The following is a 23,918-nucleotide window of genomic DNA, read 5'->3' as shown; positions in this document are numbered from 1 at the left end:
CCAGGTGAGGGGAGCCCCAGGTGAGGGGAGCTCCAGGGGAGGGGAGCTCCAAGGGGAGGGGAGCTCCAAGGGGAGGGGAGCCCCAGGTGAGGGGAGCCCCAAGTGAGGGGAGCTCCAGGGGAGGGGTGCTCCAAGTGAGGGGAGCCCCAGGTGAGGGGAGTCCCAGGTGTTGGCACAGCCTGCTTTTTGCCTGGGCCCTGGCACCTGCTGAGGGGCAAGAGCCCCGCAAAGTGCAAAGTGAAGCCCTGCCTCCCAGTCAGGGCAGTGTGCACACCCCACTGCCCTCTGCCCACCGGGGCTGAGCCTACGTGGAGGTGACAGGCCGGGTCAGACAGCACTCCCCAGTCACCTCAGGTCTCACGCACCCCCACCCACCCCGCCAGGCCTCCTCCTTTGGTCAGGGTCAGCAGGACGGGGGCACAAGTCCCCACCACACACAGAGGTGTCCTCACCCCGCCAGCACCCACACAGCTGCCTGAGCGGCACCTCCCAGGCCAGCGCGGAGGGCCAGCCTGCCCCCTTCCGCTGCCGCACCTCACACCAGTCCCCCTGGGTCTGCTTCCTATCAAAATGTTGCTGACAACAGCCGGTTTCATTTTCTATTAAGGCTCTCAGGGGGCTGCCTCTCCGCCCTGAGGCTCTTTCCCTGGTGCAAAGACCCGGCTTTGCTCTCCCCACGCCTGGTCCCTCTGCTGTCTCCCAGGAGGTCCCGAGGTGGGCAGTATGAGCCTCGGTCCTCCACCCTGAGCCTGCTGGGAGGCCTGGCATCCCCAGGGGCCCAGACAGAGCCTTCCGCATCCTCCCGCCCCGCCCCGCCCCGTCCCACCCTCTCTCCAGGCCTATTCCAGAGGGAACGTGCCTCAGGACCTTTGCACACCCCTTCCTGAACAACTTCCTTTGCCCTCTCTCCCTTGGGGGACTCAGTTTAGTGTCCTGTCCGCAGGAGCCCCACCACCACCACCACCCTCGGAGGCCTCCATCACGTGTCCCTCTTGAACCTCCATCGCGCTCGTCTCTCTCCAAAATGATCTACTGGTCACTTGTTTCTCTGCTCTGCGGGTGCGCAACTGTGTCCCCCGCTGAGGGAGGTTCCGGGGCCTGGTACCCACAGGTGCGCGGAGGATGTGATGGCCGGGCGGTGAAGGGTGCCCGGCCGTCCGCTCCGCAGGAGGGGCCGGAAGGGGGAGGGTCGGACCGCTGGCGCCCAAGGGCTCGATCCTCTGGGCCCCGCTGGATTCGGGGTCCCCGCCACTCCTCCGAGGCAGGGCTCGCTCTAGCCTGGCTCTCCGTTCGCGGGCCTGGACCTTCCTTCGCCTCCCTCCTGCCCTCGCCGGCCCTCCTCTCCGCTCCCCGCCCCGCGCGCGCCGGGTTTGTTATTGTGCGGGCGCCCGTGGCAAGGGGGAGCGGGGGCGCGTGCCGGGCCGGCGCGTGGCCGTGGGCGCCGCGGCGGGAGCGCGCTGTGCGCGCGGGAGGGCGCGGCGGGGCGGGGCGGGGCTCGGCATCCTCGGCACCCCCGCCCGGGCTCGCCAGCCCGGATTGGCTACCGGCTCCGGGAGCGCGCGAGGGAGCGGCGCGTAAGGCCGGGCTGGGGGCGCGCGCGGCGCCGCCGGCGGCCGCGGAGGAGCGCGGGGAGGAGGGCGGAGGAGGAGCGCCGGGAGGAGGGCGAGGGGAGGGAGGAGGCGCCCGCCCGACTCCCTGCAAAGCGGCCTTATTTATCTGGGCACAGCCATAGCCTCCCCGGTGGGAGGCTCGGGGCGGCCGATCCTCTCCCACCGGGGAGCTCCTCTCGGGGGTGGGCAGCGGAGGGGCCCGGCCAGGCCGGACGCGGGGCGCGGGGCGCGGCCGGGCCCTGCCTGCCAGGCCAGCACCTCGGTCGCCTCCCTGCCTCGCCGGTGCCCATGCCGGGCTCCCCATGACGGGAGGACGCCCGGTGGACAGCGTGGCATGAGCCAGGAGCCCGGGCCGAGGTAAGGTGTGTGTGCCGGGCTAGGCTACAAGGCGGGGAGGGGGCAGGCCACAACACTGGGGAGGGGGCAGGCCACAGCACCGCGGAGGCCACAATGAGCAGGAGGCTGGGAAGGGTCTTGGGACAGCGCCGCCGCTGCCCCCCCGAGGGCTTACGTAACCGCAGCCCCTTCCCTGGCGGCTGCAGCTGGGCCTCCAGCCTGCCAGACCTTCCCCCAGCCCTCCACCCCAGTGGCTGCCTGGTTGAGGCCCGATCCCCATGGCAACTGGACCAAGGCTGTGGGTCGGTGCCACCGTGCTGTTCCCCCGTGGACTCCGAATTACAGGCCCCCAGCTGGGCTGCCTGGGCGAGCTCCTGGACCCCCCACAGCACTCAGGACTCCTCACCCCAGCACCATGAGCCCCTACGCCTGGAGACAGGTGTTAGATACAGTTACACTCCAGGAGGAGCTTGTGAACGCGAGGCCCAGTCGCTGACCTGCCCCTGGACACCTGAGCCCGGCCCTGCATGGAGCTTCCACAGTGGGAGGTCGAGGGGAAGGGAGGGCGCTGGCCACGTGTGCTCTGGAGGAGGGGCCGGGCGCTGGCCAAGGCTGGAGGGCCCCAGAAGCAGAGCTGGGCACCCTGAGACTTGCTGGGGGAGGGTCTGTCCTTCTGGGGGTTTGAGTGGGTCGAGGAGTCCCCCACCCATGACCCAAGAAGGAGAGAAGGCCTGGCTGTTGGAACCTCCAGGAGCCTGCAGCCTGGCGGCCGCTCCTCCACCCCTCCCAGCCTCTGCACGGGAGGCTTTCCCTCCATGGACAAGGCCCATGGACCAGGGTCAACCCAGGCCCCCCTGGCGCCAGGCAGAGCCTGGGCCCCTTTCTTCCCACAGATGCCTTCGAAGGATGCTGGACGGCAGTCTTGGGGCAGGAGGCCTGGGCGGGTTGGGAGCCTGAGAGGTTTGGGGTCCCCCAGGGCAACCCACTGGCTCCACAGGAGGTGGCCCTGGGGCTGGCCGAGGCTATCTGGGGAGGAGGGGGATTCAAGGCCCAGTCCCAAACACAGGCAGAGTGGGGAGGCTGTGCAGGCCCCAGGGCACCCCAGGACTCACCTAGCCGGATGCCTGCTGCCTCTGTGGCCTGGCTCCCCCTCACCTGGGGCCCGGGGGGCCTCTGCCTCCCCTTGCTGTGGGCCAGGCCTACGGGCATCTCTGACGCTCCGGGGGTTCATGGGGCCGATGCCACCCTCCAGCTCACACCCACTTTTGGGGCACTCGCACAAGTCCTGTCGCCCACTAGTAAGAAGGGAACAAGTAGCTGGAGGTTGGAGCACCTGGACACTCAGGCCAGCTGGGCCCAGCCTCAAGAAGGGCTGCACTGCGGGGACCAGGGAGACATCTCGCCTGGAGGCTGGGGAAGGGGTTCCTGGGCTGGCGCTGTGAGCTGTCTGCAGCCCCCATCTCATCACACGTGGGAGCTGCTGCTGTGTCTGAGGGCTGGCTGGAGGGATGAGCGGAGGTGGCAGCGAAGCGGGTGGCCCGGAACCTCCCCTCCCAGTGGCCCGGGGGAGCCTCAGTCAGACCCACTGCAGAGGGTAGGCTTGGCCTCCCCTGGGCAGTGTTTGAGGCACTGGATGCACCAGGCCCTGGAGGGCATGGACCCTTCAGAGCAGAGAGGCCTGGAGCCTGGCATATACTCCCAGAGGCACCCGGTCCCACGTGGCTGAGCTGCCCTGAGCTTGGCCACAGGACATGCTCTGCTGGAGCGCCAACTCGGCTCTCTCTTGAGGCCCACGTGCTGCCTTTCCAGAGCCCTGGGCGCCCGGGTGGGGCAGCCCTCACCCCCAAGCATCTCTGAGCTGGGGGCGGGAGGGGAGCGCTGCTGCTAGGACGTGTGCAACGTGGTAGGGATGTACATGTGCCTGAGTCACAGAGCTTGTCACGGAATTTGTCAGCCCGCGCCGTGTCCCCAACCCCAAGCTACCCTGGTCGTCACCCCAGTCCCTGGGCCACCGCTGCAGGTTGACTTGATGTGAGCTACCCATGCCCTGTCTAGCTCGATGGCCCTCAGCCGGCAGGGGGAACTGGTCAGTGCAGGTTCTGTTGTATTAGACGGGCTATCAGGGGTGAGTGAACCTCTGAGCTGAGGACCATGATGGGTGGGTATGAGCAGTCCCAAAGATGAGTGTCTCAGTGGTCGACACGCAGCTTGCAGCTTCTGGAAGGAGAGCAGGGGCGTGACAGGGAGCACACTGGGAGAGACTCCCGGCCCAGGGCTCCAGGCTGGGAGAGCATAGGGACTGAAGCAGAACAGAGCAGAGAAAGGAGGCAGCAGCAGCGAGCGGGGTGGGGGTGGGGGTGGGGGCGCAGGGTTGCACTCTGGACAGCCATGCCTGGCCTGAGTCTTAGGAGTAGGACAGCTGGAGGACTTGGGGTCAAATCCTAGCTTTGTGCAACTTCTGAAAATGCACTCTGAACCTTGCTATCCTGGCTTGTGTGTGATGGGCTGAGATCAGCAGTGCAGTGGGAGGACGTGGCGCTCGGAAGCTTCCCTCCCTTCTAATGCTTCCTGTCCCCTTCCCCCTGGTCCGGCCAGACCATGGGGAACAGGCAGCCAGCACCCTCAACCCTGCAGCCCTCAAGGGGGGGACTTGGCCAAAAAGGAGACACAAGCCGTCCCCTTCCCGAAGGTCTGAGTAAAGGTACAGCCCGCCCCAAGCCCCAGGGTTTTGGGAGCCTTCTCAGAGACCCTGGCATCACTCTTTCCCTCCCTCATGGACACCGGCCTCTGTCACAACCTGGACTGAAGAGCTGAGCCACAGTTGAGCCCTTCCGTCAACTGCCCTCCATCCCACCTCCGGGGAAGCTGACCCCTTTCTACGTGACCCTGATCATTGGGCCGGCATTCTTCATTCACTCAGCCACCCAGCCAGCATGCTGTCTGTCCTCAGGAGAGACAGACAGGTAGACAGTGATGACAGTCCATGTCATGGCGGACATCTGGAGATGCTTTCAGGCCAGGGGTCCCACGGGGAGAGGCAGGGCAGTGCTCACACCAAAGGATAGAACAGGAGGAGCTTGCGGGGTTAAGGATCCTGGAGGCTTCCTGAGCAAGCAGGGGACCAGCATGTGCCTGGGCAGAGGGGGAGAAGAGTACAGGACAGCAGGTCTCACTGAACTGTAGGGTCAGTCTGGAAAGGGGTTGGAAGTGAGGCTCTTAGGTGGACTTGCTGGGTCTCAGCGCCCAGTGACTTCATCTATAGAAGAGGCAGCTTCTCAGGAAACCCCAGCATGGCCATCTCCAGACCTGGAAGCCACCAAGGTCTGGAGTCCTTGCAGGACTCACAGTGCTCCCCAGGTGCCCTCTGGCCCCCACGGTTCCCGTGAGTCTTCTGGGGAAGCAGAGGCCTGGTTTGCTCTCCTTGATTCACCTCTGGCTCAGGCTGGTGAAGACAAGAAGCTAAACTAGTGACTACCTTACTCCTCCTGTGGTGAACCAGGAGCCTGGAGCCCCTGCAGCCATCATAGGAGAAGCCCTCCCCCAGAATCCCACTCCTCATGGAGACACAGCACACCAGGGGCTGAGGCTGAGAATAGTGCAAGCCTGACTGTCTTATTTTAAAAGACTCTTTCCCTGCGCCTTAGCTGCTGGTGCTGCTCCCTAAAGGGGAGTAGTCCCCAGGGGATTGGCTGCCCCGCCCCGTCCTGACAGGAAGTCCTGACAGGAAGACCAGGCGGGTCCTCCTGGACACACTAGGTGCAGTGGGGGCAGGTGCCAAGAAGGCAGAGATTGCAACCTGTCTTCTGGGTCAGAGGGTCAGAACCAGGCTGAGGGGCCCTTGTCCCAGCCCCCCAGGGGCCTCTTGCCTCACCGGCAGGAAGACCCATTTCTGATTTGAGCATTGTCCCAAAGCCCTGACCCCTGAGCTAAGGTGTGGCTGTTTCCAGTTTCGAACTGAAGATCTAGGGCTCAGACTAAGTCAACGAGGCTGGAGGGTGAGGAGCAGCTGGAGCGCAAGACCATGGACACGGTCGGGGAGCAGCAGGCCTGCTCTGTGGGAAGGAGGCTCAAACCCAGAACGTAGCGGGTGGGGAGGCTAACCGACAGGTGGACCAGGGGCTGTGGAAAGAGGGGCGGCCAGGTCTCGGACACTCCCTGCAAGCTGCTGTAAGCTCTTTTCCGTGGATGGGCTCCACCCAGAGGTCTGGGGGGTGGGGATGGGATTGTGGGTGTATGCAAATGTGAGCTGCTGTGGGGGACGGAAGGGAGCCCCGCGGATGCCCGGGGCATACACGTGATCCCCCCGACTCAGGCTCCACGTGCGCACCCATGGCTGGGAGAATTTTCAACCTAAATCGGCACTGCTCTTGAGTTATTTCTCCCTTGGTGCCGCCTCCGCCGCCTCCTCCTCCGGATCTTAGCTGGGCGGGCGTCTTCTCCCCCCTCCCCCCGCAAGCCTTCCGGGCCCCTCCCAGCCGAGCTGAGTTTGCCGGGCCGTACCCTCCCCGCCGCGCGCTGCCGCTGTCCGTGGTGGCGCGGCCCGGCCCGGCCCCGGAGCCCGCACGAGGCGGCTGCGGGGGCGCTGTCCATGGTGCTGCCGCCGCCGGGCGCGCCCTGCTCTGGGACACAGAAGGTATTCAGACAGGGGCTGCCCCTCTAACCAGCATAGCTCGCACGAGGGAATTGCCAGGATGCTCTCCCCTCTGGCCCCAGGATGGGGGGGGGGGGGCACTTGTAGGCTTCATACTGTCCCTTCATGCGGCGCTGTTGTCCCAGGATGGCCCCTCCTATGTACTGGCATTAAGGGGTCTGGCTACCCCTGCCACTGTGGGCAACTGTAACTCCTGGGAGCCTCAGGTTCCTGGTCTGAAAACGGAGCTCACAGCAGTGCTTTCCCCTGTGCCCCCCAGCCGGGCAGTTGTGAGGCTGACATACACTATTACCCCAGTGGGCACTCGGCACGTGCTGTTAGGGATGTCGTGTATCAGCCCAGGTGAGGAATGCAACTACCTGGTCATGGCCTGCAGTGAACGGGCAGCCAAGGTGTGGGGGTCTCCTCTTCGGGCGTGGACTGGCAGCCTGAAGGTTCATGACTATCAGGGCATGAAGGCCTTTGGACTCAAAGCTGAGCTTGCAGCCACGAGGGCCACGTGTCCCAGTTAGACCCTTGGGCCCAGCCCAGGATGCATCCTCCCCAGATGTGGAATGCCGGCAAGTGTTGTCCTGTTCAGGGCTTGGGAACCAGTGGAGGTGTGATGCTGGGAAGGGCAGGGCAGGGAAGGACCACTGGCTCCCCTCCCCCTCGGGCCAGCAAGCTCACTCTGAGCCATGCCCTTGGTCCTCTCCTCATGCTGTTCCATGGGGCATATCGTCACCCCCAGGCTTTGAAGTGAGGAAAGTGAGGCTTGGAGCAGGGAAATGGCTCCCCAAGGCCACACAGCGATTTGGGATGAGCCACTGGGTACCCACCTCCAAGCTGAGTGTCAGAGGTGGGGACGGGCAGGAAATCTGGAATGAGAGGCAGATGGTAGCCCTGTGAGGGACCCACTGCCTCTTCTCTCTGGGGTCATCTGCATCCAGTGCCCTCTGCCACCCATTCACAGCCTTGGAGGCCTGAGCAGGGGAATGGGGGATGGTCTCAGTCCCACCCTGTGGGAAGATCCCTACACATAGCCTTTTTCAGCCAGTTCTGTGTCTGTGTCTTGGCTCCACCACTTACTGTGACCTCAGGCAAGCAATTCATGCTGCCTCAAGCTATGGTTTCCTCTTCTGTACAATGGGTACAATCATCAAAGCATTGTCCTCCATTGGTTGAGTGGGAGATTAAGGAAACGATATGTGTGCAGGGCTCATTGTGCTGGCATCACCATGAGCACCCTGGGAAGACACTTGCCCTTTCTCTGGGTATGTTCTGAGCCACAGAACCTCCTGCAGCCACAGAGATTCTCAGTGCATGCGCCTCAAATGGAGCACTTAAACCACTCCAGAGAGCTACACAGGTGTGACATAGAGGAGTGGCCAGAGAATGCCCCAAACCCTCAGTTCCCCAGCCTTGCCTGGCAGAGAGAGGCCTGGCAGGTGCCGATGGTGGGCAGCAGAGGTGAAGGGGACGGTCACCAGCGAGTGTTCCTCCACCTCTGTTCTGTCCATAGAACCTGGGGGTCAAAAAGCTCTGTGGTGGGTGGAGGTTGAGCTCAGTGCATACAGTAGGTGCTCAGGAGTGTTGTAGTCGTGACCAGCCCTGCCTTCCTGCACCTGCTCAGTCAGGGAGTCAGGGCTTACACTCAGACCCTTTCTGTTGGGCGTTTCTGGGAATGGCCTGGGAGGGGATGCCGGGGCGGTGGGGGGGGGGGGTAGGGCGGAGCCTAGTCCTCCCGCGCAGGACTCACTGCCGTCTCCTGGACCCTGTCTGCAGCCCGAGCGAGGAAGATGTCGAGCCCGGGTGTCAACGGCGACCCCAAGCCTCCATGCTTGCCTCGCAATGGCCTGGTGAAACTGCCGGGCCAGCCCAATGGCCTGGGTGCAGCCAGCATCACCAAGGGCACGCCAGCTGCCAAGAACCGCCCTTGCCAGCCACCCCCGCCCACCCTCCCACCACCCAGCCTGGCTGCCCCGCCGCCCCGGGCTGCTCTGGCTGGGGGCCTGTGCCCCCAGGCAGGGCTCCCCCTTGGTGGACCAGCCTTAGCCCCAGTGTCTGGGCCCCCAGCAGAGCGACCGCCCCTGGCCACAGATGAGAAGATCCTCAATGGCCTCTTCTGGTACTTCTCGGCCTGCGAGAAGTGTGTGCTGGCGCAGGTGTGCAAGGCCTGGAGGCGTGTGCTCTACCAGCCCAAGTTCTGGGCGGGCCTCACGCCTGTGCTGCACGCCAAGGAGCTCTACACAGTGCTGCCTGGAGGGGAGAAGGAGTTCGTGAACCTGCAGGGCTTCGCAGCACGTGGCTTTGAGGGTTTCTGCCTGGTGGGCGTCTCTGACTTGGACATCTGTGAGTTCATCGACAACTACGCGCTCTCCAAGAAGGGTGTCAAGGCCATGAGCCTCAAGCGCTCCACCATCACTGACGCCGGCCTGGAGGTGCGCACTGCCATGGGCCCAGAGGAGCAAGGGCTGGGGGCTGGGCCAGGCAGTAGCCACTCAGCACATGTGTGTTGTGGGGGGTGGGGCGGTGAGGAAGAAGCTTTCACACACAAGCAGCAAAGTGGCTGAGGGTGGGGCTGGTGCCCTGAGGAGTGTGGCTGTGGGGTGGGGGGAACAGGGCTGGCTACTTAGTTTCGGGGATCTAGTTCAAAATGAAAATTTGGGTCCTTTGCTCAAAGATAACTAAGGATTTCAAGACAGTAACAGCAAAGCAGGGGCTTCCCAGGTGGCGCTAGTGCTAAAGAACCCACCTGCCAATGGAGGAGACAGCTTCAGTCCCTGGGTTGGGAAGATCCCCTGGAGGAGGATATGGCAACCCATTCTAGTATTCCTGCCTGGAGAATCCCATGGACAGAGGTTGCAGAGTTGGACACAACTCAACTGACTTAGCACTCATGCATGCAACAGCAAAGCAGACAAATGTGAGACCCTGCATGCCGAGGATGCTGGAGGAGGTGGGAGAAGCAGGGGCAAAGGTCAGAGGAGCAGCTGTGGAGGTGACCCCTTCCCCAGGAAGGGGACTCTAATCATCACATCATTAACACCAAGGGCTCTGAGCACCTGCTCGGGCCTGGCCCCGGACTCCCAGATCCCCTGTGCCCTGCCTCCTCCCTTAGAATGTTGTTTACATGTAATGAACACACTGTAAAGTGCACTTGGCAGAGTCCAGCTTGATGGATGTTGACACCGTCTGCACCCTCAAGAACACAGCTTCCTGCCCCTCAGCGGGCTCCTTCCACCCTGTCTGCTATCAGCCACCATGCCCATGGGGAGGCTCATGCTTGGGAAACCACGGTAGGCTTGAGCCCCATGGAGGCCTCCTGACCCCCCCCCCCCCGACCCTGCACCTGTCCACAGGTGATGCTGGAGCAGATGCAGGGCGTGGTGCGCCTGGAGCTGTCAGGTTGCAACGACTTCACCGAGGCTGGGCTGTGGTCCAGCCTGAGCGCGCGGATCACCTCGCTGAGCGTGAGCGACTGCATCAACGTGGCCGACGACGCGATCGCGGCCATCTCACAGCTGCTGCCAAACCTAGCCGAGCTGAGCTTGCAGGCCTACCACGTGACGGACACAGCCCTGGCCTACTTCACAGCGCGCCAGGGCCACAGCACGCACACACTGCGCCTGCTCTCCTGCTGGGAGATCACCAACCACGGCGTGGTCAACGTGGTGCATAGCCTGCCCAACCTCACCGCGCTCAGCCTCTCTGGCTGCTCCAAGGTCACGGACGACGGCGTGGAGCTTGTGGCCGAGAACCTGCGGAAGCTCCGCAGCCTCGACCTCTCCTGGTGCCCGCGCATCACTGACATGGCGCTCGAGTATGTGGCCTGCGACCTGCATCGCCTGGAGGAGCTCGTGCTGGACAGGTGTGCACGGCCCCACCCCTAGGCCACGGAGGGCAGGGCCAGGCAAGGCTGCTGGACCTCTAAGAAGGGAGCCTAGTGGACAAACCTGTAGTTAGAGGGGGGCTGCAGCGAGGGGGGCGGGGCCCTCAGAGGCTAGCCTAGTGTGGACTATAACACGGGGGCGGGGCTGAGCAGTGCCCGCCACCCCCCACCGCCCCCCCCCCCCCAGGGAATATGACCTAGCGGCCAGTTGGGGGCGGAGCCTGGGTGGCGCGCGGCACGGTAGGGCAGGAAGGTAGCTCAGCTCCGGGCGTCTGGGGCGGAAAAGGAGGAAGGGGCCAGAGCTGAGGGGCGGGGACAGGTGTTTTGAAGGTGGGCAACCCCTTCTGTTGCGACCACAGGTGTGTACGCATCACGGACACTGGCCTCAGCTATTTGTCCACCATGTCGTCCCTCCGCAGCCTCTACCTGCGATGGTGCTGCCAGGTATCAGCCCTCCATGCCTCCAGAGACTAGGGAGTAGCGGGGGAGGTGGGGGGCGCGGGGAAAGCCCCCACCCAGATATGCCGCTGACCTGTAAGGAAGCCCACTCAGATCCTGTAAGGAAGTCTGGGATCCCTTCACACCCAAGCGGCGCGCATGGAGTCCCCAGGGCCCTCAGCGACTCCGTGGGGACCTGAGAACCTACCCCCTTCCCCCTACGGCCTGACGCTAGGAGTGGGGCTCCCTCGAGGCGGGAACGGAAATAGCTAACTCGCCCCGTTCTCCCGCCCAGGTGCAGGACTTCGGGCTGAAGCACCTCCTGGCCATGAGGAGTCTGCGTCTCTTGTCTCTGGCAGGTGAGCCCCTGTGCCGCCCTCCTGGGCAGTGGCCACTCATCCCCACCTAGGCCGACTCCGCCAGCAGTGCCGGGACCCTCGTGCAGACCCACGCCTGGTGTTGACTCACGGCGGCCCAGATCCCACCCGGCCAGAGGCGGAGTCTCGCCTGGTCCGGGCCCCGCCCTGGTCACGCCCACTAAGCCCCGCCCCTCCGCAGGCTGTCCGCTGCTGACCGCCACCGGGCTGTCGGGCCTGGTGCAGCTGCAGGACCTGGAGGAGCTGGAGCTGACCAACTGCCCCGGAGCCACCCCCGAGCTCTTCAAGTACTTCTCGCAGCACCTGCCCCGCTGCCTCGTCGTCGAGTAGTCGGGGCCTCCCGGCCCTCGGCCCCTCGCTCTCCTCCCCGCCCCGCCCCGAGCAAGGAGGGCGGCGGGCGGGCCAGCCCCGCGCACGCACGCACGCACGCTCGGGGAATTTGTGCATGCCCCTCGCGCCCGCAACTGCACGCCCGCCCTTCGCCACGCCACAGTCGCCTCCATCGTTCGCCCGCCCGCCGGAGGCGGAGCGCTGGGGCTCGGTCCTGGGGGCGCTTTGAGCTCGCCAGACGGCCGCCCCTACCGCCTTCTCCGCCACACCCCGCTCTGTCTCCCCACCCCGGGCAGGGCCCAGGGGGATTGAGGGGAGCTGGGTCCCCTAGGACACAGGGGCCCGGAAGAGCCCCCAGGGCTTCCCGCATCTTCCACTGCACAGCGCCTGAAGCCCTCCGAGGGGTGCGAGGGGAAACAGGCCGCCGCCAAAGCCATGGCCCGCCCAGGAGCCCAAGTCCCGCCCGCCCTTCCCCAGCTCATGCCAGCCTGACCCTCAGCGACCTCCCCTCTTCCTTGCCGCTGTGTGAGAGAGGCCCGGCTCGCCCCACCCCACCCACAGACCTAAGGTCCTCGGACCCTGGCCAGGCTAGGGCAGAACTGGATTAGGAGAGGGGCCACCGGGCTGACAGTGACCTTGGCATAATCAACATTAGCCCAGCTGGCCCCAGTCCACTTCAACTCAGGGGTGGCATAGCTACCTTGAGAGGCTTGCAGCTGGAGCGACCATTAGGGCCTGCAGGCCTTGGGAGCAGTCCTGAGTGGACCCTGCCCTGCAACCCCTGTAGCCAGCTGGGCCCAGGCCCCTCAGCGCAACGCTTCATCCTGGGCAGGTCTCCACCAGGTGGAAGCTGGGAAAGGGGGCCCTAGCCAGTGACCAATCTTCCAGTGACCAGCTCCCCCTCAACACCCAAAGGGAGGGCTCCTTTCTAGCCACAGCCTCCCTCTCCCCAGCTTCCCAGACTTCTACCTGCCCACATGGGCGCACCGTGTTCTGTCTAGTCCCAACACACCTGGAAGTCCTGGGGTGCTGGCCCATCTTGGCGATTGCTGAGGAGGGGGCTGGGACCCCTTTCCATCCCAACCTTGAGCACCCACACCCTATCTTGGGACACTCCCCCCGCCCCCAATCTGGTTGGAAGAGAGTAGCCAGTTTCCAGAGAGCCAGAGAGTGACAGAGAGAGAGAGAGAAAGAGAAAGAGCGAGTGAGAGATGCTGTTGAAGACAGACAGTTCAACAGCCCAAAGATTTCCCTGCCCCTGGAGTGCTGGCCAGAGGCTCCAGGGCTGAGATGGTCAGGAGCCAGTTTCTTCAGCCCCGCCTCCCCACAGCTCCCAGTGGGGAGGGGCAGCTGTCCATTTGTCCAAAGTATTAATGCAACTGAAGCTGTGATATTTCCAACGACTGTAGGAGGAAAAATTAGGGGGACAGAGGAAAACAAAACCAACCAACCCCTAAAATCATTTTCTTATTGTACATAACGACCTCATTCTCCTGTATATGCGGAAGATATAACCTTATATTTGGTAAGTGTTTCTTGTGCTATTTTATCACGTGACCTGTTTATAAAAATATATATTAAAAAAGTTGTAAAAACACATGTCTGAATTGTTTTTAGGTCATCACACCATGGTGGGGAAGGTGTTATCTGTCCTGAGTGGCCCAAGTCTGAATTTTTGTGCACCCCTCATCAGGTTTATTGGTTCTTTTAATAAACATGCAGAGACTGGTAACACTGTGCCAGGCTGGAAACCCAGCAGTGACCACCACAGAAGGCCCCTAACCTCTTACTGTGTCAGCGGGGAGAGACACTAAAATCATTACATATAACAGTCCTTCCAAAATATCTAGGATATAGCCCATTCTTCCAAGGGCAAAAATGAGGGCTGCTAGGGGTATCCTTGGAGAAGGAAATGGCAACCCACTCCAGTGTTCTCTCCTGGAGAATCCCAGGGACGGGGGAGCCTGGTGGGCTGCCGTCTATGGGGTCGCACAGAGTCGGACACGACTGAAGCGACTTAGAAGCAGAAGCAGCAGCAGCAGCAGCAGGGGTATCCTAGACGATCACACAGAGCAGCAAGCACCGGCCAGGGCGCATAGCCAGCAAAGAAAGGGCGGCTCAGAGAGGGTCACTGATTGAACCGTTTGTGTGAACAGGTCCAGTCAGGCACCAGAGCTCTTGGAGACAGACGGATGCGAGTTCACACTCGTGTGAAACAGATGTAATCAGTATACCAGGTTGTGACGAGCGCCGTGGAGGCCACTTAGATGGGGTGGCCGGGGAAGGCCTCTAAAAACGTGCCATTTAAGCTGAACTCTGAGGGATGAGGAGAATTGTTCCGGGGAGGACAACGAGCGAGCACGCGCGATGACCGTGAGGCAGGCAAGGGCGCAGCCGGCTGGGAGCCGCCGTGGCGGGAGCTGCGCGGAGGGGACGGGGCCGGGAGCTCGGGATTTGCCTCCCAGCGCGGTGAGGACGTGTGGGGAGGCCCGCAGGCCGAAGAGTCCCTGGCTGTGTGGAGCTCAGATGAGGCGGGAGGAGGGACCCCTGGAGAGCCGCTAGGAAGCTGTTCCCGAGTACCGAAGAGGGCGAAAAAGAAGGCGGAGACGGAGGAGGGGTGTGGGGCTAGCCTGGGGATGCCTGGGCTTGCTGATGGACCGTGGGGCAGAGATGAGCACTAGCGTTAAAATAGCACGAGTAAAAGAGGAAGAGGAAGAATACCGGAGGCGGAACCGGCGGAGCCTCTACCCCACCTCTGCTCTCCCCTCCGCCTCCAAGGCGCGCTCCCGTCCCGGAACGTTTGTGGTGTGGGCACCCGCTTCCAGCGCGGGGCTGGAAAGAAAAGGACCACGTTCGGCGGGGGGCGGGACGGAAACGGGCTGCTTCCGGCGCGGCCGTTCCTCCCCTGCCCGGCAGTTTCGGGAAATGGCTCATGTGCCCGCGGAAGGAGAGACTTCTCCGTTCCTCCGGTTCCCTCTGACCCTCGCGCCTCTGTAGTCTGTGTTTTCTGGGCGTCTCTGGTCTTCCTGCCCCCTTTCCAGAGGCCGGCTGTGCACGGTGGGAGCCATCTGGTTTCCCTGGCGGGACTGACTGCCCGAAGGTCCAGTGACCATCCTGATTTGGCAGTTAGGGGGTTGGAGAATTGGCCTGGCCTGGGGCTGACCAGGTAAGGTCTCCTCCAGAAGTCAGACATGGGGCTGGCTAGCCTCAGGGCAGCCATGGCGCCCTCCGTCTGCCCGGTGAGGGTGATGGAACTTGCCTATCAGACCGACTAACGGTGGACTCCCCTGGACTAAGCAGTTTTGGAGGAACCACCCAGGGTGAAGGGTCTGAGTGGCCACGCCCCTGCCGCCAGCTGACCAGGCCTGCCCACTTCACTGATCTGTCCTCGCCACTCGTGCAGCCATGGAGAAGATGTCCCGCGTGACCACGGCCCTCGGTGGGAGCGTGCTGACTGGCCGCACCATGCACTGCCATCTGGATGCTCCGGCCAACGCCATCAGCGTGTGCCGTGACGCGGCCCAAGTGGTCGTAGCAGGCCGCAGCATCTTCAAGATCTATGCCATTGAGGAGGAGCAGTTTGTGGAGAAGCTGAACCTGCGCGTGGGCCGCAAGCCCTCCCTCAACCTGAGCTGTGCAGACGTTGTCTGGCACCAGATGGACGAGAACCTGCTGGCCACGGCTGCCACCAACGGCGTGGTGGTCACCTGGAACCTGGGCCGGCCGTCCCGCAACAAGCAGGACCAGCTGTTCACGGAGCACAAGCGTACAGTGAACAAAGTATGCTTCCACCCCACTGAGGCCCACGTGCTGCTCAGCGGCTCCCAGGATGGCTTCATGAAGTGCTTTGACCTGCGCAGGAAGGACTCTGTCAGCACCTTCTCGGGTGAGGCCCTGGGAGGCAGGTCAGGCAGGTGTGCATCTCTGCAGGGGGCCGACCTGTCTAGGCAGGTTAAGAAGCGCTGTTTGTCAGAGGCCCTCAGGTGTGCTCCCAGAGGGCTTCCTGGAGGAGGAGCCAGCTGAGCTGGCACTGGAGGAGGGGGTGGAGGTCATCAGGGAAGGGGCAGGGGTGGGCCTGGTGGAAGTGTGAGGGGTATGTGGAGTGTGGGCACAGCGTTGATGCACTTGCGGGGCCAGCAGGAGTCGAGGGTAGTGTGGGATCAGGGAGAGGGCAAATGGGTGGCTGCCCTGGCAGCTGAGCCTTCTCTCGCCATGCCTCAGAGCTCCAGGCCACCTCATTGCATGAAGTCTGCTTCCAGGGTCCTCAGCCCAGGGAAGCAGTGGGGAGTGGGGCATTGCCTGGTTCCTCCCCCCTCAAGTTCCCTTCCCAGCAGGTCCAGCTCTTGACACCCCCGCCTTGAGCCAGCTTACCTTTTTACCTCGATGAGACCAAATGAAGGACAGGGCAGAGCCCTCAGATAATCAGGGAGCATCTTACGACAGTCCTTGAGCTCCCTGTGCGGGGGAAAGCTGGATGCTGCATTCGAAGTCTCCTGGTGTGGTGGTCCTCAGGGCTAGACGTGTCCCCTCAAGGTCTCCAGTCCTTGGGGGCTGGCCAGCCTGGCAGCTCCAGCTCAAGGTGTAGGGCCTGGGCAGAGGCTGGGGCATTCTATCCCTGCCTCCTGGGGCCTGAGGTTTCCAGAGGATTGTGTTCGGCCCACCAAGGCTCCTGTTCACACAGTGCTCTGACACCTGGTCCTGAAGCCGTGACAGCTTTGCACGAGGACGGATGTCAGATGCAGAATCCAGAGAAAATCAAGGTCCAGGAGTCTGTTAAAAACCACCCGATGCCTGGTGTCCCTCTCACCTGCCTAGGCTCTTATCTGCTTTGCCGTGCCTCTCTTTGCCCCTGTCCACTCTGGACAGGCCTTGGCAGTGTCTACACCACCCTCCAGGCCTTCTGGTCTGGGCCATGGGCAGGAATGCAGCACCAGCCCACATCCATTCCAAGGAATCCCCATTGGTTGCTTGCTTTCCCTCCTGGAGCTCCTGTGGGCCACCCTGTCCCCCACCCTCAACCTTCTCCCTCCACTAATGTCCACTCACAGGCCAGTCTGAGAGTGTGCGTGACGTCCAGTTCAGCATCCGAGACTACTTCACCTTCGCGTCCACCTTCGAGAATGGCAACGTGCAGCTCTGGGACATTCGGCGGCCTGACCGCTGTGAGCGAATGTTCACAGCCCACAATGGGCCTGTATTCTGCTGTGACTGGCACCCCGAGGACAGGTGTGGGCTGGGGGCCAGGGCAGCGGGGCAGGGTGGGTGGGCTTGTGGAAGGGCTCTCTGACTGCCTCAAGACCTGTGAGACAGAGTGGGGAGCCCTCCCACCCCGAAAGAGGTCACTGAGGACTTCCTGGGCCTTCCCCAGGGGCTGGCTGGCCACAGGTGGGCGTGACAAGATGGTGAAGGTCTGGGACATGGCCACACACCGTGCCAAGGAGGTGCACTGTGTGCAGACCATCGCCTCCGTGGCCAGAGTCAAGTGGAGGCCTGAGTGCCGCCACCACCTCGCCACGTGCTCCATGATGGTGGACCACAATGTCTACGTGTGGGACGTGCGCCGGCCCTTTGTGCCTGCCGCCATGTTTGAGGAGCACCGGGACGTCACGACGGGCATCGCCTGGCGCCACCCGCATGACCCCTCGTTCCTGCTCTCCGGCTCCAAGGACAGCACTCTGTGTCAGCACCTGTTCCGCGACGCCAGCCAGCCTGTTGAGCGTGCCAACCCTGAGGGCCTCTGCTACGGCCTCTTTGGGGACCTGGCCTTCGCAGCCAAGGAGAGCCTCGTGGCCACCGAGTCGGGGCGCAAACCCTACACTGGGGATCGGCGCCACCCCATCTTCTTCAAGCGCAAGCTGGACCCTGCCGAGCCCTTTGCGGGCCTCGCCTCCAGTGCCCTCAATGTCTTTGAGATAGAACCCGGCAGCGGCAGCATGAGCTGGTTCGTGGATACAGCCGAGCGTTACGCCCTGGCCGGCCGACCACTGGCCGAGCTCTGTGACCACAATGCGAAAGTGGCTCGAGAGCTTGGCCGTAACCAGGTACACAGGGTGGGCTGAGGGCTAGGATCTTGGTACAGGGCCTGGCACTCCTCTGACAGCTGCGGCTGGACCGTGCCGAGTTCAGAGTTCAGCTCTGGCTGAGGACACCCCCAGCTTGCCCCAGTAACAGAGTGTCCAGAGCCCCAGGAGTGGGCCAGATGCCAGTGCCATTCCTGGGGTGCAGGCCTGGGTGTTGTGGGGTCTTGGCCCCTCTTGGCTTGTCCTTGCTTCTAGACTTCCCAGGATGTCCGGCCCTACAGAGAATGTCCACATTGCCTTGCTCATCATCTCCCTGGGACCTCAGGCCCATTTCCATGTTTCCTCTGCCCCTACAGGATGGAGGCTAGGTTTTTTGTTTTTCCTATGGGCCTCGGCTTCCCACCTGGGGTGGGCCAGGACGTTGGGTCCCTGGGGCAGCTGAAAGCTGAGGGTTTGTGGTTCTATCCAGGCAGAGGGGAGCCTGTGCAGGCCTCCAGGGACCCAGGACCCCCATGAGTGACTAGTGCCTACCCCTAGGTGGCTCAGACGTGGACCATGCTCCGGATCATCTACTGTAGTCCTGGTCTGGTGCCCACCACCAATCTCAACCACAGCATGGGCAAGGGCAGCTCCTGTGGCCTGCCCCTCATGAACAGGTAGACACCTGGGGGCGGCTCTCCCCAGAGGGTGGGACTGCTGGTGCCTACCCACCCATCGGCCCTCCCTGCCTCCAGTTTCAACCTGAAGGATATGGCCCCAGGACTGGGCAGTGAGACTCGGCTGGACCGCAGCAAGGGTGATACACGGAGCGACACAGTGCTGCTGGACTCCTCAGCCACACTCATAACCAATGAAGGTAGGGTGGGGGCTGGCAGAGGGCCTTCATGGGATTGGGAATGGGTCTCCAAGCGTGAGGCAGTCCTGGAATGCTCTCCCTCCCTCCCTTGGACAGATAACGAGGAGACTGAGGGCAGCGATGTGCCCACTGATTACCTGCTGGGCGACGTGGAAGGTGAGGACGATGAGCTTTACCTGTTGGATCCGGAACACGCACACTGTAAGTGGGGGTGTGGGGAAGGGGTGGAGTGGGGCTGGGAGGCGGGGCCAGAGCCTGCCTACCCTTCCTGCCCCTATGTCATAGCGGAGGAGCCCGAGTATGTGCTGCCCCAGGAGGCCTTCCCGCTGCGCCACGAGATTGTGGATACCCCGCCGGGGCCCGAGCACCTGCAGGACAAGGCCGACTCTCCCCACGTGAGCGGCAGTGAGGCAGATGCAGCCTCCCTGGTGCCTGTGGACTCCTCCTTCTCACTCATCTCGGTCTCGCACGCGCTGTGCGACAGCCGCCTGCCGCCCGACTTCTTCAGCGCCCTAGTGTGTGACATGCTGCGCTTCTATGCCGAGCAGGGTGATGTGCAGATGGCCGTGTCCGTGCTCATTGTGCTGGGTGAGCGCGTGCGCAAGGACATCGACGAGCAGACCCAGGTGGGTGACAGGGTCTGGGGGTCTTCCTGGAGCAGCTGCCACCCCGAGGACTGCCCCTGCACGCCCCGCCTACACCCGCACCCGTGTCTATGCCCAGGGAACCCCGGGTTCTTACTCCGCCCTCCCCGTCCTGCCCACCAGGAGCACTGGTACACGTCCTACATCGACCTGCTGCAGCGCTTCTGCCTCTGGAACGTGTCCAATCAAGTGGTCAAGCTCAGCACCAGCCGCGCCATCAGCTGCCTCAACCAGGCCTCCACCACCCTGCATGTCAACTGCAGCCACTGCAAGCGGCCCATGAGCAGCCGGGGCTGGGTGTGCGACCGCTGCCGCCGCTGCGCCAGCATGTGCGCCGTCTGCCACCACGTGGTCAAGGGGCTCTTCGTGTGGTGCCAGGGCTGTAGTCACGGCGGCCACCTGCAGCACATCATGAAGTGGCTGGAGGGCAGCTCCCACTGCCCCGCCGGCTGCGGCCACCTGTGCGAGTACTCCTGACCCGCTGCCGGGCTGGTGGGGATGGGCTTGTGAACCAAATAAAGGACGCGGGAGGCATTCTGAGCGGCTTGTTACCTGCTCGTGTCGCTTGGGGTCAGCTGCCGGCGCGGCCTACTTTACCGGGCGGAGGGCGGGGCCTCCGCGGCGCAGTAGCCAATAGCATCCCTTGGAGCGGCCCTCGCCCCTCCTCCCGGAAGCGCCCCCCTCCTTCTGGGCCGAAGGAAGCGGCTCCCCAGCCGGTCGGTGGCCTCACGGAGGCACTCCCGGCGTGCCTCGCGGCTGCAAGCTCATGGCGCTGGAGGCGCGGCCGCTTCTGTGGCTCGCGCTCTGGACGCTGGCGGTTCCCGCCCGGAGCTTCGGGAAGGACGCCGACGGAGGGTGGTGAGCGGCGCCGGGTGGCCGGGTGGGGCGAAGCGGGGCGGGGAGCGCAGCGGGGCGGCCGACAAAGTGAGCCGCTGTGTCGGCAGGCGACGGCCCGGACCGGGGGCGCCGGCGGCCGTGACGGAAGAGGAGCACTGCACTGTGGAGCGCCGGGCTGACCTCAGCTACGCCGAGTTCGTGCAGCGGTACTTGCGGCCTCCTTCGGGGCCACACCTCCCGGAAACCTGTGCCTAGAGCCGTCCCCTGCACCGCCGAGGCCGCTTCCCCTTGAGCCCCTTCGATCGCGTGTGGGCGGGAGCCGAGGGTGGGCGAGGGTCAGACCTGGCCGTGACCCTGCCCTTCCTTTTAGCTACGCCTTTTCCAGACCTGTCATCCTGCAGGGGCTCACCGACAACTCGGTGAGTATTCACGCCCCTCTCGACGACCACTCGCCAGTGCAGGGCCCCGCCCCGAAGTCCTTTCTCTACCTCCGCAGAGGTTCCGGGACCTGTGCACCCGTCAGAGGCTGCTGGCCTCCTTTGGAGACAGCGTGGTCCGGTTGAGCACCGCCAACACCTACTCCTACCAGAAAGGTGAGCTGCCCCACCCTGCAGCCCAGCCTACTTGCCAGCACCTTGCAGGCAGCACCAACTAGTCCTGACCAACGCCTTTCAAACTGCAGTGGACCTGCCCTTTGAGAAGTATGTGGAGCAGATGCTGCACCCCCAGGACCCCATCTCCATGGGCAATGGTGAGCCAGACAGGTGACCATGGGTGTGTGTGGGGGGTGACTTGGAGATCCCTGTGTCCTGTGTTTTCCGCTGGCAGACACGCTGTACTTCTTTGGGGATAACAACTTCACTGAATGGGCCTCCCTCTTTCGGCACTATTCTCCACCTCCGTTCAGCCTGCTGGGTACAACTCCTGCTTACAGCTTTGGAATTGCAGGTGGGTGCCCTGCAGGACAAAAGGACTTGGGGGCTGGGTTGGGGAGGATTAAGCTTGGTAACCAGGTGCTCGTAACTCGCCCCACAGGAGCTGGCTCTGGGGTGCCCTTCCACTGGCATGGACCCGGGTTCTCGGAGGTGATCTATGGCCGCAAGGTCAGCACAGGGTGCGGGCTGAGACTTTGGGTTCACTGACCAAAATACAAAGCATAACTTTGCTGCTCCTCCCCACCCCCCAGCGCTGGTTTCTGTACCCTCCTGAGAAGACACCCGAATTCCACCCTAACAAAACCACACTGGCCTGGCTCCGGGACACATACCCAGCCCTGACACCATCTGCACGGCCCCTGGAATGCACTATCCAGGCTGGTGAGGTCAGTGGCTGGCAGGCAGGTGCCAGGCTGAGCGGGGCCAAAGATCCCCAACCAACCCATCAACCCACATGTCCCCCCCACCCCTCGCCAGGTGCTGTATTTCCCTGACCGATGGTGGCATGCCACACTCAACCTCGACACCAGCGTCTTCATCTCTACCTTCCTCGGTTAGCCAAAGGGGGTGGCTGGCGAGCCCACTGCACACCAGCACACATCCCTGCAGTGCTCACAGGTTTTATTACAGGGACAGAGGTGATGGCAGCAGCCTCAGCCCAACCCACCTCAGCCCCCCTTTCCGGCCCAGGAGGAGGATGAGAGGTGCGTTGCCCAGCAGAACTGATGGGGGTGGGGTTGGGGACACCAGGGTAGGGATCCAGGGACACAAACTATGTACAGAAAACTAGGGGCTACTGCCCCAAGGCCCTCCTGAGCTAGGGTACCGGGCAAGGCAGGTGGGTGGCCCATACACCCACCCTGCTCAGTAATCCTCTACCCAGCCATTCTCAGAGATGAAGGCATCGATGACCTCTTTCATGGCCAAGTTGGGGATGAGCTGTTCCTGGGTCAGGGGGCTCCGAGTCACAGGGTCAAAATGGCCCACGCGCTGTAGTGACGACAGGATCAGAATTAGGAGCTGCTCAGGGTGTGTGGGTCCTGCTGCCAACACCCATAGGCCCTCACCTGCAGGTGCTCCTCGATGTCCTTGCGGTCGTACGTGATGCCGCTGGGCGTGATGCAGGGCTCCCGCATCAGCTCAAAGCTGATCTTGCCGCACAGGTAGTCGGGGATGTCTCGCTTCTGCAGCACACAGGGTTGGATCAGGTCAGGGGCTGGGAAGGGACACTGCTCCGGCTACCCACAGGCCCCAGAAGACGGGCAGCTCACCTTTCTCTTCTCGTCTACCTGGGAGAAGAGCTCGTCCATGTCTGCCAAGTACTTGTCCTGCAAAGAACCAAGCAGCCACTTGTGGGCCTGACACCCCTCTCCCCTCCCCAGGCACCGAGACACACAGACCCAACAGGAGCTGGGGCACCTCACATCACAGCACACACACACACAGAGGAACCACACTTGGGCTGGGGCACCCTCACATGCTTGGCTTCAATGCAGGCCTGCTGGGCCCGTATGTGGCTGTCGTCCTCGTCACCCTCGTGGTTCCGCTGACACTCTTCCAGTTCCCTGGGGGTTGACCAAAAGGTGATCAGAGATGGGTCTGGCCAGGGACAGTCAGACTCCACTCCAGTCTTAGGATCATTCAGGCCTCATTCCCCTCCATCTCCTGTGTGCCAGAGTTGACCTTCAATAAACACCTGTGTTCACACCTCAGAGTTAACCTAAAAGTGGTGACTCGAGGGGGGGAGCCCACCTCTCACGCTCAGCCACAATGAGCCGTGTAAGATAAGAGTGCAACTCATTTTCCTGGTGGATGCGTCGCTCCTCAATGCTGTTCCAGCGCTTTTTCTTTGCGATGCGCAGAGCACTGGGGATGTCATCCCCAAAGTTGAGCCGCTGCTCCTTGGCCAGGTTGTAGGCTGGGGGATAGAGTATTTGGGTAAACTTCAACCAGTCCACCCACCTGGTCCCAGGCACCCTGGAACCGGCTAGCCTATAAGCCCACCTCGCTGCAGGTTGGCAATAGCCTCATCATAGCTTTCCATCTCCAGCTGGCATTGCCCCAGGAAGAAGTGTGCCTTCACAGACTGCCCGTCCAGCTCCAGGGCGCGCCGACAGTCAGCCAGGGCTTGCTCGTGCTGCTGCATCTTCAGGTAGCACAGTGCCCGGTTGGTGTAATACACTGCCACCAAGGGGTTCCGGGTCTGGGGACCAAGGCCGGACCAGCCGGCATGAGGGAGTGAGCTCAGCCTGCCCACTCTGTCCCAACTTGAGGCCCACAGTTGGAACCAAGACACTAGCGTTTTCTCAGCTTCCAAGCCCTTGGGTTCTGAGGGAGGGTGAAGCCTACGTGAGCCCACTCTCTTGGACTCCAATGAGTCTTGTGAGGTAGCTTTCCCAGACTCGTGGAAGTGCCCAGCATCGCGTTTGACTCCTCAAGGAGCAAGGGTGCCTGGTCCCCAGCCCAGTGGGCCTCGAAAACCTACAGTTCCCACCCAACACAGTTCTCTGGCAGCCCGCACTGGCTTGGGAAAGGCGCGGCCTCGGCCCCAGACCCCAAGCACCCACCCCCTCCCTCCGAAAGTCTGGCGGGCACGGCCTGACATGTTCTGGAGAGGGCGCGGGGCAGAAGCCGCACCCCGGCCCCTCCCCTGGCTCAGACGCCAAGCCCCTCCCGCAGCGCGGGCGCACTCACGATGGCGCGGCCGTAGCAGGCCGCCGCCTCCGGGTACTTGCGGCCCACGAAGAGCCGGTTGCCCTGCTCCTTGAGCTCCTGTGCGCTCGGGCTCTTCTCGGGGCTGCCGCCGCCGGCGCCCAGCCGTGCGCCGCCCTCCTTCTCCTCCTTGCCCTTCATGGCGCCGCGCGGCACCGCCTGGGCTCCGCTCCCAGGCTCCGCGCCCAGCCCGCCCTGCGCCCGCAGCCCGAGCCCGCGATCCGCTCGGGCCCGGTCCAGCGCTCCGCCACCGGAACTTCCGGTCTGCAGGTAGGCGGGGCCAGCGGAGCGGACCGCCGCG

The 23,918-nt window shown here is 63.2% G+C and overlaps 4 protein-coding genes across 10 annotated transcripts; 3 read left to right on the top strand and 1 right to left on the bottom strand.

The window, feature by feature from the left end:
• The first annotated feature begins 1,623 nt into the window (after window positions 1–1,623).
• On the top strand, window positions 1,624–13,210 carry FBXL16 (F-box and leucine rich repeat protein 16). The gene is made up of 6 exons (XM_061400626.1): window positions 1,624–1,967; window positions 8,362–9,017; window positions 9,939–10,447; window positions 10,828–10,912; window positions 11,202–11,265; window positions 11,465–13,210. Exons 2-6 carry the CDS (start codon window positions 8,376–8,378, stop codon window positions 11,611–11,613), a joined length of 1,449 nt encoding a protein of 482 aa, XP_061256610.1. The 5' UTR covers window positions 1,624–1,967; window positions 8,362–8,375; the 3' UTR covers window positions 11,614–13,210.
• A 91-nt stretch (window positions 13,211–13,301) lies between these two features.
• WDR24 (WD repeat domain 24) lies at window positions 13,302–19,673 on the top strand. Of its 2 annotated transcripts, XM_061400610.1 has the most exons (9): window positions 13,302–14,779; window positions 15,017–15,499; window positions 16,662–16,839; window positions 16,982–17,654; window positions 18,171–18,289; window positions 18,368–18,489; window positions 18,586–18,690; window positions 18,775–19,115; window positions 19,257–19,673. In XM_061400610.1, exons 2-9 carry the CDS (start codon window positions 15,019–15,021, stop codon window positions 19,608–19,610), a joined length of 2,373 nt encoding a protein of 790 aa, XP_061256594.1. In that variant the 5' UTR covers window positions 13,302–14,779; window positions 15,017–15,018; the 3' UTR covers window positions 19,611–19,673. The 2 variants fall into 2 exon arrangements, with proteins under 2 accessions (XP_061256594.1, XP_061256593.1); XM_061400609.1 differs by having other exon boundaries at window positions 13,302–15,499.
• Window positions 19,674–19,768: 95 nt separating this feature from the next.
• On the top strand, window positions 19,769–22,617 carry JMJD8 (jumonji domain containing 8). Of its 6 annotated transcripts, XM_061400635.1 has the most exons (11): window positions 19,769–19,991; window positions 20,078–20,176; window positions 20,341–20,389; window positions 20,467–20,563; window positions 20,653–20,721; window positions 20,799–20,918; window positions 21,006–21,073; window positions 21,157–21,291; window positions 21,383–21,458; window positions 21,536–21,609; window positions 22,288–22,617. In XM_061400635.1, the coding sequence occupies exons 1-10, from the start codon at window positions 19,900–19,902 to the stop codon at window positions 21,604–21,606; spliced, it is 876 nt and encodes a 291-aa protein (XP_061256619.1). In that variant the 5' UTR covers window positions 19,769–19,899; the 3' UTR covers window positions 21,607–21,609; window positions 22,288–22,617. The 6 variants fall into 6 exon arrangements, with proteins under 6 accessions (XP_061256619.1, XP_061256620.1, XP_061256618.1 ...); XM_061400636.1 differs by having other exon boundaries at window positions 20,078–20,164; window positions 21,536–22,617; XM_061400634.1 differs by having other exon boundaries at window positions 21,536–22,617.
• Window positions 21,510–23,880, bottom strand: STUB1 (STIP1 homology and U-box containing protein 1). Its single transcript, XM_061400622.1, has 7 exons — window positions 23,600–23,880; window positions 22,910–23,108; window positions 22,658–22,823; window positions 22,383–22,470; window positions 22,177–22,233; window positions 21,973–22,089; window positions 21,510–21,895 (listed from the first exon to the last, which is right to left on the bottom strand). Exons 1-7 carry the CDS (start codon window positions 23,756–23,758, stop codon window positions 21,770–21,772), a joined length of 912 nt encoding a protein of 303 aa, XP_061256606.1. The 5' UTR covers window positions 23,759–23,880; the 3' UTR covers window positions 21,510–21,769.
• Window positions 23,881–23,918: the final 38 nt, after the last annotated feature.

Source organism: Bos javanicus, chromosome 25 (genome assembly GCF_032452875.1).
Source record: "Bos javanicus breed banteng chromosome 25, ARS-OSU_banteng_1.0, whole genome shotgun sequence".
Lineage (NCBI taxonomy): Eukaryota > Metazoa > Chordata > Mammalia > Artiodactyla > Bovidae > Bos > Bos javanicus.
Note: the sequence above shows the minus strand (reverse complement) of the source record. Positions and strands in the feature narration are given on the sequence as shown.

Bases quoted from the DNA above. Each gene is read 5' to 3' on its own strand.
- FBXL16 (XM_061400626.1), top strand. From the start codon at position 8,376: ATGTCGAGCCCGGGTGTCAACGGCGACCCCAAGCCTCCATGCTTGCCT. The intron at 9,018-9,938 runs GTGCGCACTGCC...ACCTGTCCACAG, and splicing joins TCACTGACGCCGGCCTGGAG to GTGATGCTGGAGCAGATGCA. The intron at 10,448-10,827 runs GTGTGCACGGCC...TTGCGACCACAG, and splicing joins GAGGAGCTCGTGCTGGACAG to GTGTGTACGCATCACGGACA.
- STUB1 (XM_061400622.1), bottom strand. From the start codon at position 23,758: ATGAAGGGCAAGGAGGAGAAGGAGGGCGGCGCACGGCTGGGCGCCGGC. The intron at 22,471-22,657 runs GTGGGCTCCCCC...GTCAACCCCCAG, and splicing joins ATTGTGGCTGAGCGTGAGAG to GGAACTGGAAGAGTGTCAGC. The intron at 21,896-21,972 runs GTGAGGGCCTAT...TCGTCACTACAG, and splicing joins ACATCGAGGAGCACCTGCAG to CGCGTGGGCCATTTTGACCC.
- JMJD8 (XM_061400635.1), top strand. From the start codon at position 19,900: ATGGCGCTGGAGGCGCGGCCGCTTCTGTGGCTCGCGCTCTGGACGCTG. The intron at 20,177-20,340 runs GTACTTGCGGCC...CCTTCCTTTTAG, and splicing joins TACGCCGAGTTCGTGCAGCG to CTACGCCTTTTCCAGACCTG. The intron at 21,074-21,156 runs GTCAGCACAGGG...CCCACCCCCCAG, and splicing joins AGGTGATCTATGGCCGCAAG to CGCTGGTTTCTGTACCCTCC.
- WDR24 (XM_061400610.1), top strand. From the start codon at position 15,019: ATGGAGAAGATGTCCCGCGTGACCACGGCCCTCGGTGGGAGCGTGCTG. The intron at 16,840-16,981 runs GTGTGGGCTGGG...GGCCTTCCCCAG, and splicing joins GACTGGCACCCCGAGGACAG to GGGCTGGCTGGCCACAGGTG. The intron at 17,655-18,170 runs GTACACAGGGTG...GCCTACCCCTAG, and splicing joins GAGAGCTTGGCCGTAACCAG to GTGGCTCAGACGTGGACCAT.